General features: G+C 39.2%; 1 protein-coding gene across 2 annotated transcripts in view; it reads right to left on the bottom strand.

Moving 5' to 3' along the window:
- INF2 (inverted formin 2) overlaps window positions 1-10,921 on the bottom strand; it is a 59,775-nt gene extending 48,854 nt beyond the window's left edge. Inside the window, exon 1 of one of the 2 annotated variants that reach the window (XM_075192489.1) lies at window positions 10,664-10,921. In XM_075192489.1, coding sequence (XP_075048590.1) covers window positions 10,664-10,690 — 27 coding nt within the window. In that variant the 5' untranslated portion in view covers window positions 10,691-10,921. The remainder of the gene's footprint in view (window positions 1-10,663) is intronic. The other variant, XM_075192488.1, reaches the window with a different exon arrangement.
- Between the last annotated feature and the right edge of the window lie 2,277 nt (window positions 10,922-13,198).

Here is a 13,198-nt window from a genome sequence, read left to right as displayed (position 1 = left end):
TAGGTCTTCCGGACTCCCAGGAGAACAAGCAATTCTCCCACATCCTGCCAACTCTGAGACTCAATGATGCGATTCGTGGGGAATCGTGTCATTCTGGCCCACGAAAAAGTAAATTCAGTCAGGAAATCTGACTCAAAGAACAGGCACCATAATGTTGAAACAGAACAGCTGCCTTAAATATCCTGCACCCATGACTGGGCTTCCAATAGCTGGGAGGAGGAGGTGAGAAAAGATCTGGTCTGCGCATGCGCATGCGCAGACCTGGAATTAAGATGGGCAGTCCCCAGACAGTTGGTCTGCGGGTCCGTCGTGTGATAGCAACACTGGTTATTACAGATAGATAGAGAGGTAAAAGGGCCCTGCTCCCAAAATTACAATCTATAGGATCCTCTTCAGGCCTTGTACACATTGAAGTTAACTTTAAAAGTTTTGTTAATATTTTACTTACTTTTTTTCCAATAGGAGAGCTGGAAAGCATGTACTATTGGGGGCTATTGAGGACAGGCTTGAGTACCACTAATTTACAGTAAACCTGCTATAGCTTTATATTAAGCCCTGAACTGCTCCTGGCACTCGCCAGCAGTAAATCCGTAAGTAAGATTCCTATGAACAGCAGGGAAGCGGTGGGTCGGAACCTATGTATGTACAAGGTGGACAAGCTGACACACTTGCACATACTGATATGTGCTTTAAGTCTACCCTTTATGTGGTTATTCAATGACCCTTTAAATGTTGTATAAAGTATGTGAATGTTTGTAGAACTATAGTTTCGGTGACACGAGCACCCTTCTGGTGATGCACACGTGACAACTTCTTGCTTGTACCTGTATTGTCAAGCTGACAAAGTAACTCATAACACAAAATTCCACACGCTTTCTTTTAGCCCTGATGCCAAATTAAACAGAGACAAACTCCAGAGACAACTTGTTCAGCATTGGTCTCCCTGCATAATGAACAACTCAGGCTTAAATACTTTACACTCCTCCCATAGCTCTAGCTTGATGAACAGATGACACTCCCACCTGGTCTTTATAGAGGAGTTCTCTTCAGGTGCTCTGCTTGATTAGTCTCACCGCAGACTGTCAGCTGCTGTTAGCTGTGGAAAAAGATACCTCTAAACCACTTAAAAATATGTAAGTTAAATCACACTCTATGCTATTATTTTGTCACACATATGTACTCCATTTGTATATCTTCAAACTAAGTGTACTGCTGTACAAATGTGTAACCCTATTTGCAGACTTGCCCTGCAGACTGTCAGCTGAATACATAACTTTTCTCTCACTGGCCTGTGGGAAACCACTCCCGTTGTCACACTTCCTATTGAATAGTTTACATTTTATTAAAAAAACTTCCTTTTAAAGTCGAAATATATTCAATTTAGAACTAAAATTAGTCTTCACTTTTTCTTTCTAAAATCCTTAGTAAATCATATAATTAGGTGTAAATTATACTGAACTTAGATTCTGCATATTTATCTCTATTTTGTATTAAATACATTGCAAAGATAAAATTAAATATTGATAAGAGTACAGTTGTTAAAATCGCCATGATAATGGTATAATACTTACAACATACATATTGCTTTTGTAATAAGTGATTTTACCAGTATGCTGTCCCTTTAAGAAATCTTTTTTTCCTCCCAGTCTTTCAATCTGCCAAGTGGAAAACTGACTCATATGGGGAAAAAATGTTGACGGTCACCCAATTTAAACTATCTGAATCTTGCAAACTTTTTGCTCATCCGTGTGTAACTATGTTCTCTGTAAGGAGTGGGCACATATTTCAGTGTTGGTTAAGAAAACATCTACAAAACATTTTTCTTTAATAATTAGAGGGAACATTGCGGTGGAACATGACAGATTTAACGGCTGGTTATAAACACACAATGAGAACCATCCAGCCCAGGCCCCTGGTCTGTAATCATTGTTGTCTTTAAAGCCAGCAGTTTTTTTAAAAAAAACATCTTAAGGGTGTGGCAGCTACGATGCCTGGATGTGAGGAGGTGGGGCAATGCCGTGCCAACATCACGGAGCCCCGCCAAGGTCTCGGAATAGCAGAACAGTAGCCACATCTGAGCATTGCACATGCCTTTATTATTACTATAAAGTATTATTATTTTAATAATAATAATACTATACAGTGACCCTTAATAATAATCATTTTATTAGTAATGATGACTAGATATATAGTTTCGGAGATACTGTTCACCCTTTTGGTTGTCCAATGAATTGAAGAAGATAAGCTGAAGAGAAACACTTTGGGCTAGATTTACCAAACTGCGGGTTTGAAAAAGTGGAGATGTTGCCTATAGCAACCAATCAGATTCTAGCTTTCATTTATTTAGTACCTTCTACAAAATGAAAGCTAGAATCTGATTGGTTGCTATAGGCAACATCCCCACTTTTTCAAACCCGCAGCTTAGTAAATCTAGCCCTTTATGTCAGAATACCTTCCGTAATTTTGAGACAAATTGGACGATCAGAAACAGTTTCAACAAGCGTGTGCTGCGCAGATGAAAAATATCTTTAATAAAACAAGATCCACCATTGAGAGCACTGCGGCTCTACAAGCCAGGTGACAGAATTAATGTCCTTTAGAGGGTGATAAGTATGTACGGAAGTCCACTGAATCGTGCATTAAAGGTATCGATGGCACCGACAGAACCAATTGTCCTGTAGTCGATAGATGGATGATTTATTTTTTTCTGCGCAAATGAGACAAGCATGAACAAAATCTCCCATAGCAGTCCTTAATTCAGGCAACCAGAAATTCCTATGGATAATAATGTCTTTTTAATTTCAGAGTGACCGATGGCTGTGGAGGAAGAGGCCAAGGAATCTACTTTGTACCTAAGTTTTTGAGAGATGAACGTTTTTCCCAGATGGGTGTTGATGACAGACGTTGAAGTAAAGGCTAAACTATAAGCGGAAATTAATAATGGTCTCTGGATACAAGAACACAAGAATCAAAGGAATAAAAGAGAAATCATCTACTCAAGTGTTCCAGGAGTCAGATTTGTAATCTAGAATGGAATTGAATATGAAGAAGAACAATGACCGAAGTGTACGTCATGGGTTAATATCCGAAGACATTGCAGATTTTTTTGGTCAATGTAAACCAGTGGTTCTTAACCAGGGGTGCGTACAAGCCTGGGGATGCCAGACAACATTTCTGGGTGAGCCAGTTAGTCATGCTACATTTTTAAGAAAATAATTTTTAATGAATGCATTCAAATAGTTTGTATACACAGACTTGGAACAATTCTACTGAGCTCAGTTATTATCATTTCCTCAACTGACAAAGGTGGCGTTGGAGATACCAATACCATTTCCCAACACCTACATATGTGAGATGGGATTGTCATCACTTCTGAACTAAAAACAAAGGCCTGAAACCGCCTACATGCGAGTGAGGAGGATATTATTATTATCAATAATAAGAAACAGCAAAACAGTCATTGAGAATTGAGTGTATGTTTACATTTTAGTTAGAATAAACATGTATGCAAAAGTATTTTGCAATAAATTTATGTTTTCCTGATATAAAAAAAATCTGAACCTATTTTCAAGGGGATACGAGAACATATGTTGTGAAACAGAGGGGGGCTGCCAAAAATGTTAGGAGCACTGGAGTAGATGGATACAGTAAAGACTGCACTTTCCAGTAGCTGGAACAATTTAAAGGGCTAAATTTATTGCCAATCTCAGAGTGAGATAAAATATTTTAAGGATTAAGCTTGCCAGAATTTTGTTTTTTAAAAAGTACTGTACCCACCCCGTCATCCAATCACCTATAAGTAAATATGGTTTGGTAAGATCAGTAATGAAGTTTTCTGGCCAATTTTCGAGGACAACCCCTGTGTTTGGCTATGATGCTACAAGGGATAAATTCTGGCAATGGACAAATACTCGCAATAGTAATTTGAAGAAACCTTATCTATTGCGGGGGCGAGAACTGGGAGGTTGCCATGCTCTCACAGGAGGTCTCCCAGAAATGCGGGAGTCTCCCGGACATTCCTGGAGAGTAGGCAACTATGCGTTAAAGAAAAGCAGCTAATGAATCTCTAGAGACTGAAGTGTCTTTTACATTTCTGTCTCCATTACTGAAGTCCTGTTGTCTTACCTGTCAGTCTTTGATTAAATCTTGGTCTCCATGAAAATGGCCACCTCCATAGGCATCAATACATGGACATAGGACACAATTTCTGATCTGTGTCATCATGCCACAGATGGTGAAGCCAACCACGTCTTGTACTGGCTCAGCATCAGGGAGAATGCCAGACTCTTCAGGGAGTGAGGGAGATCACCCCTAATTCAGGGAGTCTCCGTGACATTCAGGGAGAGTTGGCAAGTATGAATTACACATTTTTACAACTTGACATAAACACCTTAGGCATAAACATTAAAAGGACTGATTTTACATACAGACGATAAGAGAGTCTGTTTCAGTACAAAAATAAAAATGTATTCAAGAAAGATAAATATATTCTTTTTAAGAAGATCTCAGCCAATGTTGTTTATGAAGTTTTGAAAAACTACTTGAGCTAAGAAAGAATCAATGTGTACGGATGCCGTTTTCCATTCATCTCCTTCCTATATATCATGAGATTATAAGCACCATGAAGATCCAGCTTGGTGAAGATGGAAGCTCCTTTAATTATACCAAATAACTCAGATATATGTGAGAGAGGATAATGATATTTTATGATGATTCTATTGAGGCTGTAATAATAAGTGTAGGGTTTAAAGGAACATTCCTTGTTTTCCATTGTGTTAGAGAGAGAGAGAGAGAAGATATACCCTACCACAAGGTGATTAGGATACAGGAATAAGGTCAATAGGGCAATCGATTGGTCAATGAGGTGGTAGAGTTTCAGATTTTTTCTTACTGAAAACATCATATCATTAGGACTAACGTGGAGGAAGGATCTGATGGTTTTCAGAGCTGTAAATGTCGTAAAGGCTTCACTGGAATTAATTTATTAACTCAAGAAAAACCATGAACCAAATTCTGTCCAGAACTCCAAATATGTTCCTGAATCCAAGGAAAACCTAATAGAAAGGGGCTACTAAGCTTTAGGGACAAAAATTAGACATACTATGAATGCATTGCAGCTATTTCAAATTAAAAAGGCACAGACCAACAAGAAATTAATACATTTATAATAAGGCTTGCACCATTAGGCTCATAAAGCCAAATTAAATTCCAGTGGCAAGAGCAATAAGTCTTTTTGTTAAATTCCCAGCATGAAGGCCATGGATAATAGTTGTGCTTGAAAACAGTGTTATTATATACAAGAATTATAAAAGCCATAAATTGGTGCAGTCAATGGTGAAAATGCAGATACAGGTGTCAGAGTAACCAGGTTAGCTGAGAAGCTAAAGCAGGAAAGACGGACATCCAGGTATTACAGATGAAGCAGGAGACACTGGATTACCAGGCACAAATGATGAAGTTAATATTCAGGTTACCAGGTTTAATCAGGAGGAATAAAAGACTGGATGATCCACGGGAGAATCTGGCAAAATGAGGGTCGGGCAATCCAGGGGTCAGAAGCTGGAAGATCCACAATATACCAGAGAGTATGCAGGAGCGAGGTCAAACATAGCCGGGGTCTGGGTCACTAGAAACGGTGCAGAACAATGGAACAAAGCAGGATTCATAAGCCTGGGAGAAATTAGGATCCAAACAGGAGTTTCACAGAGATACCAGCAGCAGCAAAGACAAACTGGCATCAGTCTGTAGGAAAAGGCAGTCTAATAAAGGCTAGAAACAGGTGAACACGATCCAGCTCGGATAATAATGGCTTAACCCTTTGCAGGCAAGGAGAAACTGTCCAGATACAACAGTGGCACCTCTGGTAGCACAGAGGTACTGCATGCCTAATTCAGAATGAAGACCTAGTCCTGAGTCCTAACACTTATTAAATTCCCTGCTTCTTTGGTATCCACACAAAACAGAAACAAACCAGGATTTTCTGGAGAATAAAAAAAAAAGACTGAAAAAGTTACTTTTAAGGAATCCATAGATTTTTTGAGAGCTATTCTGTACCACCAAAACTAGAGAATATACCCAGTTATTGAGAACAAGTACAAAATAAAACAAAGTCCCCATGGGGAGCCCAGTACAAACATAAACCATATTTTCTTCTGCAGGATTTTTAGTTCAACAACACTTGTCCAATTTTTTTAGCTGCTTGGAAGATCTCTTCCTGTAAGTTCATCATATAATTGGTCTAACAGACTATGCCAGAATGCTACAATTGCCTTATTATTCACGGTGATCGCAGAAGCTAGTGATGTGGAAGCCAACCTAACTGACACAATATTGATTGTTTATGGTTAATAGTGTATCAATTAAGCAATACAATATACTTATATTTTAGAAAGGTAAATGAGCGTGTCCAATTCTGTTCTCTTCAGAATTCAGTTGGAAGAGGTCAAAAGGTGACATTGTCTGAACAGATTCTTAGTGAAAACTGGAAAAACATGTTTACCTTTAGGCTTAAGGAAGGTCAATGAGAAAGGTCAAGCAAATTAATGTGAAATGAGATTTGCAATGCCTCCACATATTATTTAAAGAATGTTGATGTATGTTGATTTTTATCTCAAGGTAGCCAATGTTAATTAGAGACTTATTTTTTACCTTATTAGGAAACTTTAAATAAGAGTAAATATCATTACACTGCATAACAGATGTTAAAAGGCATAAAAGCTTGTACTTGTCTGTACAAGGACACACTTCTCTCTGCTTGAGAAGTTTTCACATCTGATGTGATTGCAATAAAGACGTCAAATTTACTTCAGAAGACCTTGTAAAGCTGGGTACACACTGCAGGTTTTTCACACGATTATCGTGCCAATCACATGTTAAACGACTGTTAGGTCCGATATTGCATTAAGCTTGGTACACACTGGAGCGTTTTCGGCCAATAATTGGGCAAATCAGCCAACATCCGACGGTCGGTCGGAAGTCGGGCTAGTGTATATAGTGACACGATGGTCGAAAGTCGCTCCAAAGTGTCCATTGTTGGCTCATTTGGTTGGTCGTACCGTTTAATATTTTCTGACCAATCACGGACCGATCATGCAGTGTGTATGCACTCATGTTCACGATCTCCATAGAGTTTCCAGAGTCGGGCTCTTTTCAGCCGATGCTAGCGATGAATGTTCCAGTGAATAAATGTAGAGAGTGCTGTAGAAGGAATAATTCATTTGTTCGTTCTGAGACAGAATGTTTCGTTTCAGAGTCACAGAAGCTAAAGAAATTCGTTAGGACATGTGGATAGCTATAACAAGGCCGGTTTTAATCAGTGTGATAATAAAGAATTAATGAATATTGTGCTGTCATTCTCTGAAGACTAGATGACCAGAGGAAGGACCAGATGAAGAGCACAGACCTGAAGGTAGATTGTGTCAGTGTGTATGAATCATCAGACTGATCAGACTTTCAGTCATAGGTACAATTTTTTGAGATAACACGTCGGTTGGAAAATTCTTCAGTGTGTACCTGGCCTTAAGCTAAGTACACACTACACAGTTTTCATCCAATAATCGGCTAAATCAGCCGACATACGACTGCTCGTTCAAAAGTCGGGTCAGTGTGTGCAGTGACACGATGGTCGAAAGTCTGCCCAAATGGAGGATTGTCGCCTCATTTGGTTGGTCGTACCGTTTAATATTTTCGTTCCAATCTCGTTTCCGCTGTGTAGTGTGTATAAACTTCCGACCGATCCACAACAGTGAGTATGAAATTACAGTCATTGCTCACGACAACATGGCTGTAAAAAGTCGCTAAAGGAACGTCCGCTCTTCCCTTTATCGTCCTAAACAAGGCTAGTGTGTATGCAGTCCATGGACCGAGCGATCGGACCATCGATCGCATGTAAAATCGCTCGGCTTAAAAAGTTGGTTGAAATTTCTTCAGTGTGTACCTTGCCTTAGTGTGCACTCCCACAATCATCTTTTATCTTACCAAAACACATCGTATTGTTTCAGTTGATTTTATATGATCTCGGGCAAATTCTGCAGTGTGTATGCACTCAGGACCTGCAGTGTGGGCAGATCTCCATAGAGTTTACAGTCATGATCTTTTCAGCTGATGGTTATGACAGATGAGGAGCACAGATCTGAAGGTAAATCTTGTAAAATGTGTATAGTCTGTACACATGAATCGGCATGCTCATCGGGACTTTCAATTGTTGGTAAAATCGTTGCAGCTATCTCATTGGAAGAAATTTTCTGTAGTGTGTACCCCGCTTAAGACTGCATATGAACTTATGGTTCTAGTATGATATATTGGAACACGGAGCATTAGGTAAGAACAGATGATGATGGATATTGGAGGGTCATGGATTTTTGTGATAATTGGGGAGGGATGGGGGGCACAACAGAAACGGACAAGAGTGTCCGAAAATGCAAATCCTGACATGCGTATAAGGAACTATTTGCATCTCTCACAATTCTGTAAGTAAAAAGTTATTATCATGTGTTGGTTTTGCAGCTTGTTATTTTATAACATAAGACCATGTGAATAATACTCACTCCTCTAATAAATAGCTTACAGCTATATAACATGAAGTAATTAAATTGATTCCTTTTATTTATTTTGCTAACTAGTTTTAAACTGCAAGTTATCAAGACTCTGTAGGTCTGTTTGTCAGGCATTATACAGTATAATACCACATATTTGCACACACACACACACACACACACACACAAACACACACACACACACACACTTAAATAGAAAGTAAATTCAGATATGTGCCATATTTTGTGTTAATTTGCTGTGCACATAACCAGAAACAGCCTATACGCCAGATAAGTAAGTGTATGCAATTCATCTTCCAGCGCAAAGGACTCTTACGATTTTGCGGACGGACAGGGAGGGGAAAGAGCGTAAGCACGTAGTCAATTTGCAGTGAGGGCGTGCCGAGCTTGAGCGCCCACAGCAGCATCCGATTCAAGCTTTGGACATCTCTAAACTATGTGGTTTTCTGTAGTATCACTTGCACCCAGCTACAGATCCGGTGTAAGTGCTGAGTGATAGTGATGACGGACACGTATGCATGCTAGGACATGTGTTTGCAATCAAGAGCAACTGTAAAAATTAATTAGATATTTATAACAGAAATGTTTTTTATGGCAGAAAAAAGTTTTCATAAATGACTATTATTAACAGATGACGATAATTGAATACATTTCTTTTCTGATGGGTCCTTAGATTGAACATATTGTGCGTAGTGTGTTGTGTCTAACTCAATACGGCAAGTGCCGTATATGCAGAGCGTACCTAGACCCATATTCAACCAGTGAAGTTTCTTCAGATCCGCTTGTACTTGAATACGGACGTGCGTATGCCTGAAGTATGTGCGTTTAAAAAAAAAATAAAAAAAAAATATGTTCATGCGTTAATGAATCAGGGCCACAATGCTTATCAAATTGTTATCTTATCGACACACATGTGAAATCCAGCACGGCAGCATAGTGGCTCAGTGGTTACCACTTCTGCCTCACAGCACTGGGGTCATGAGTTCGATTCCCGGCCATGGCCTTATCTGTGTGGAGTCTGTATGTTCTCCCTGTGTTTGTGTGGGTTTCCTCCAGGTGTTCTGGTTTCCTCCCACATTCCAAAAACATACTAGTAGGTTAATTGGCTGCTATCAAAATTGACCCTAGTCTCTGTCTGTCTGTCTGTATATGTTAGGCAATTTAGACTGTAAGCCCCAATGGGGCAGGGACTGATGTGAGTGAGTTCTCTGTACAGCGCTGTGGAATTAGTAGCGCTATATAAATAGCTGATAATGATGTTCAATTTTGGGCAGATATGTACAATAGTTGTAGATCCTACACTATTCTTTCATCCTATTTATGTTCTATAAATCTGTATTTATAAACCAATTTAACTGGAAAAAATGGTATGTAAAACTGATCTTTGGAAAAACAATTTTTAAAGGTAGAGCTGATCAAAGAAAAAATAAAAAAATAAAAAAATAAAATATCTGAAATTACATTCCTCTTCATTGGTTAAAATTGGGTTTATTGTCCCTTGGAAGATGGATACAGGATAGGACCCTGTTCTTAGCAGTTTGGGAGAAGATAAGGACTAGGCACTGATTTATTTAGCTAAACAAGAAATTGCACAATATTTCGACTTAAAAAAAATCAAGTTTTTACCAACAAATAAATATTACCTAAAAGTTTTTGAACTGCTTCAAACTTCATCACAACTGTAAAGTTCTGAGCTGAGTCTAATTGATGCCCAGAGATGTATCCGTTTTATAAAACATGTGTTTTAAATTAATAAGAGCTTGCCAGCCTAAATCTGCCATTCTTATCATTCCTGAGTAGTACATGCACCATTTCCATTAAGCCAACCACAAGTATTATGCCTTATCGGCCTTTAAACTTGAGTCTATTTTCTCCTTCTAAACTCACATTTTACTGAAATCTAACTACACTTTTTTCCCATTTCGTTCAGCACATAGCAGTTCTATGTACCTACCTTTCTACTTTGCAAAACAATGCCATGCAATAAATGATCACGGTGAATTAAACATTCTTTTGTCTCCCAGAACGTTATGTACAAAAATATTTCAGAAGTCGAGCTACATATATTTTTAACTGTTGCATTACATTGCTCAATCAAACCTGCTTACCACTGATTCACTGTCTGTCTTCTCCATAATTGTTGGTAACAATTTATGAATCCTTCCCAATAATGTCCAACATTATCTTCAATGTGAGCTCTTGTTAGTGAAGTAATCCAAAAGAAGAAAGTCCTATTGTATTGGGAGAAATGCCTTTCAGTCTATCCAGCCTTCAGATCAACAAGTGATAGGAGAGTGTTCCGGTGCAGACTGTAATGCAGAGAGCCTGAGGAATGTATTGCACTGTGGGTGTGAGAGTGAATCACACACTGCTATGTCAGCAGACTGAAGAGTTCCGCCCAAACCAGCCCCCCTGACTGTTCCCCTCTTGGTTCGTCCCCCCTTTTCCTCTTGGGATTGGCCTGATATAAGCTGTGGATAGAAGCAGGGTGAGATATTACAAATTCCACAGCTAGTTGTTACCCAAAACAAACTTCTCCCCTCACAGACAGCTGCATTAATGTGCATGCCTGTATTTGTGTATTTGATGCTTGCTCATCTAGAATAAGACACGTTTTTTTTTATTATTCTATTTCTTATTTTCACACTCTGCAATAATTGGGGAAAAACACAGTAAAAAACAAAAAACAACTCTGGAAATTAACCGAGAGACAAAAAGGACATTGCACTCGACCTTCCCATCTATGGTACCTTTTGCATTTGTATAGATCTGTTACAAAGCATAACTTGTACTGTTTTACATAAAATGATTATGCTATGTAAAGAGAAGTGATATTAATGGTGATAATACCAATAATAATAACAATAATAATAATATAGTGCTTGTATGTTTGTAAACATTTTTGTATTTTTCAGTGTAGTGAACATAGTGACTTACAGTACAAATAAAGAAATCAGGAACAACAGCACATTCAGACTTTAGATTTTTTCAGCTGCAGTTTTTCTATTGAGCTACTTGGGAGAAAACCACACAGTAAATATGTTTAAAAATGTAACTCAAGATTTTTTTTAGATATGTTTTTGTAATCAAATGTCCCAGAGGTAGACCGGCAATGCTGCTAGTAATTTCATCATCATTTATTTATAAAGAGTCCATGAACTCTGCAGCACCAGACAGTTGGTATAATAAAATCATACAAAAGAAAATGATACATAGATACAAAACAAGGACATACAAGGAGAAGGTTCAGACATGAGACATAGGGTAGAGAAAGCGCTGCTTGTGAGCCCTTACAATCTAGGGGAATATATACATTATACACGTGGCAGGTCGTGGCATTGCCGTCTTAAAGCCGCCAATCTAACTCTGGCCATTGTAAGTGACGATAATACCACTCCACGCATTTTGTCCAGTCGCAATTGTAGGAGCCTTTTATAATGCGTGTCTGACATACTGTCTATCTAAATTATGGTAAGTCTTATCTGTGTGGAGTTTGCATGTTCTCCCCGTGTTTGCGTGGGTTTCCTCCGGGTGCTTCGGTTTCCTCCCACACTCCAAAAACATACTAGTAGGTTAATTGGCTGCTATCAAAACTTACCCTAGTCTCTCTCTGCCTGTGTGTATGTTAGGGAATTTAGACTGTAAGCTCCATTGGGGCAGGGACTGATGTGAATGAGTTCTCTGTACAGCGCTGCGGAATCAGTGGCGCTATATAAATAAATGGTGATGATGATGAAGTCTATATTTCCTCAATGTTGCCCTTACAGTAATTGCTATTTTTACGTCGGTCTAACTATTGTAGCCATTATTGTCTTCGGAAAAACGTACTCCACCCTGAAGGCAGAGCTGTCTTAACACATGGGCACGCTGGGCAGTTGCCCGGGGCCCCACAAGCAGAGGGGCCCCATAGGCTTGCCAACTTTTCAGTATATTATTCCAGGAGATTTATTCAGCACCTTCAAACCTTCTTTATTAGAACGTTTAAGTGGACTAATCACCTCAGTATCAGCTGTTATCTGTACATGTGATCTTGCTGTTGTGAATACATATCTTGACGATGAAAACAACATACACGTACTAACAGTCCATGTCAGTTGCCTTCCCCGGCTACCTACTAAACGTAAATAATGAAAGAAATTGAACAGAGCGTAATGAAGTTTAAAGACTATGACGCAATAGTAGCTTTATTTTGGTTTTAGATAGGGCCCCACTGCACTGCTTTGCCCGGGGGCCTATAATGCTGTTAAGACAGCTCTGCCTGAAGGGTAGGATGAGTAGCTTGAATCGGATTGTGGAGGTTTTGGGGAGCCGAGTGGGGCAGTGAATGTGGAATGTCTAGAGAGGAAGATCAGTCTTGCCACAGAATTTAGGATGAATTATAACAGGGATAGACGGATCGAGGGGAAGGCCAAATAGGAGGTTGCGTTAGTCAAGTTGGGAGATAATGGGATAAATTATAAAGGTTTTGGTTACGTCCTGAGTGAGAAAAGGGCATATTCTTTCACTGCTCTGAAGGAGAAGCCAACAAAGCAGTGCAAAGGACTGGATGTGGGGAGTGAAAATGAGTGTAGAACTAAGGATGACACCAAGGCAGCAGGTTTGAGGACTGGGGTGAGCGTGATGTTGTCAGTCATGAGGGAGAA

Source organism: Mixophyes fleayi, chromosome 12, assembly GCF_038048845.1.
Source record: "Mixophyes fleayi isolate aMixFle1 chromosome 12, aMixFle1.hap1, whole genome shotgun sequence".
In the NCBI taxonomy this organism is placed as follows: domain Eukaryota; kingdom Metazoa; phylum Chordata; class Amphibia; order Anura; family Limnodynastidae; genus Mixophyes; species Mixophyes fleayi.
This window is presented reverse-complemented; position numbering and strand designations above follow the sequence as displayed.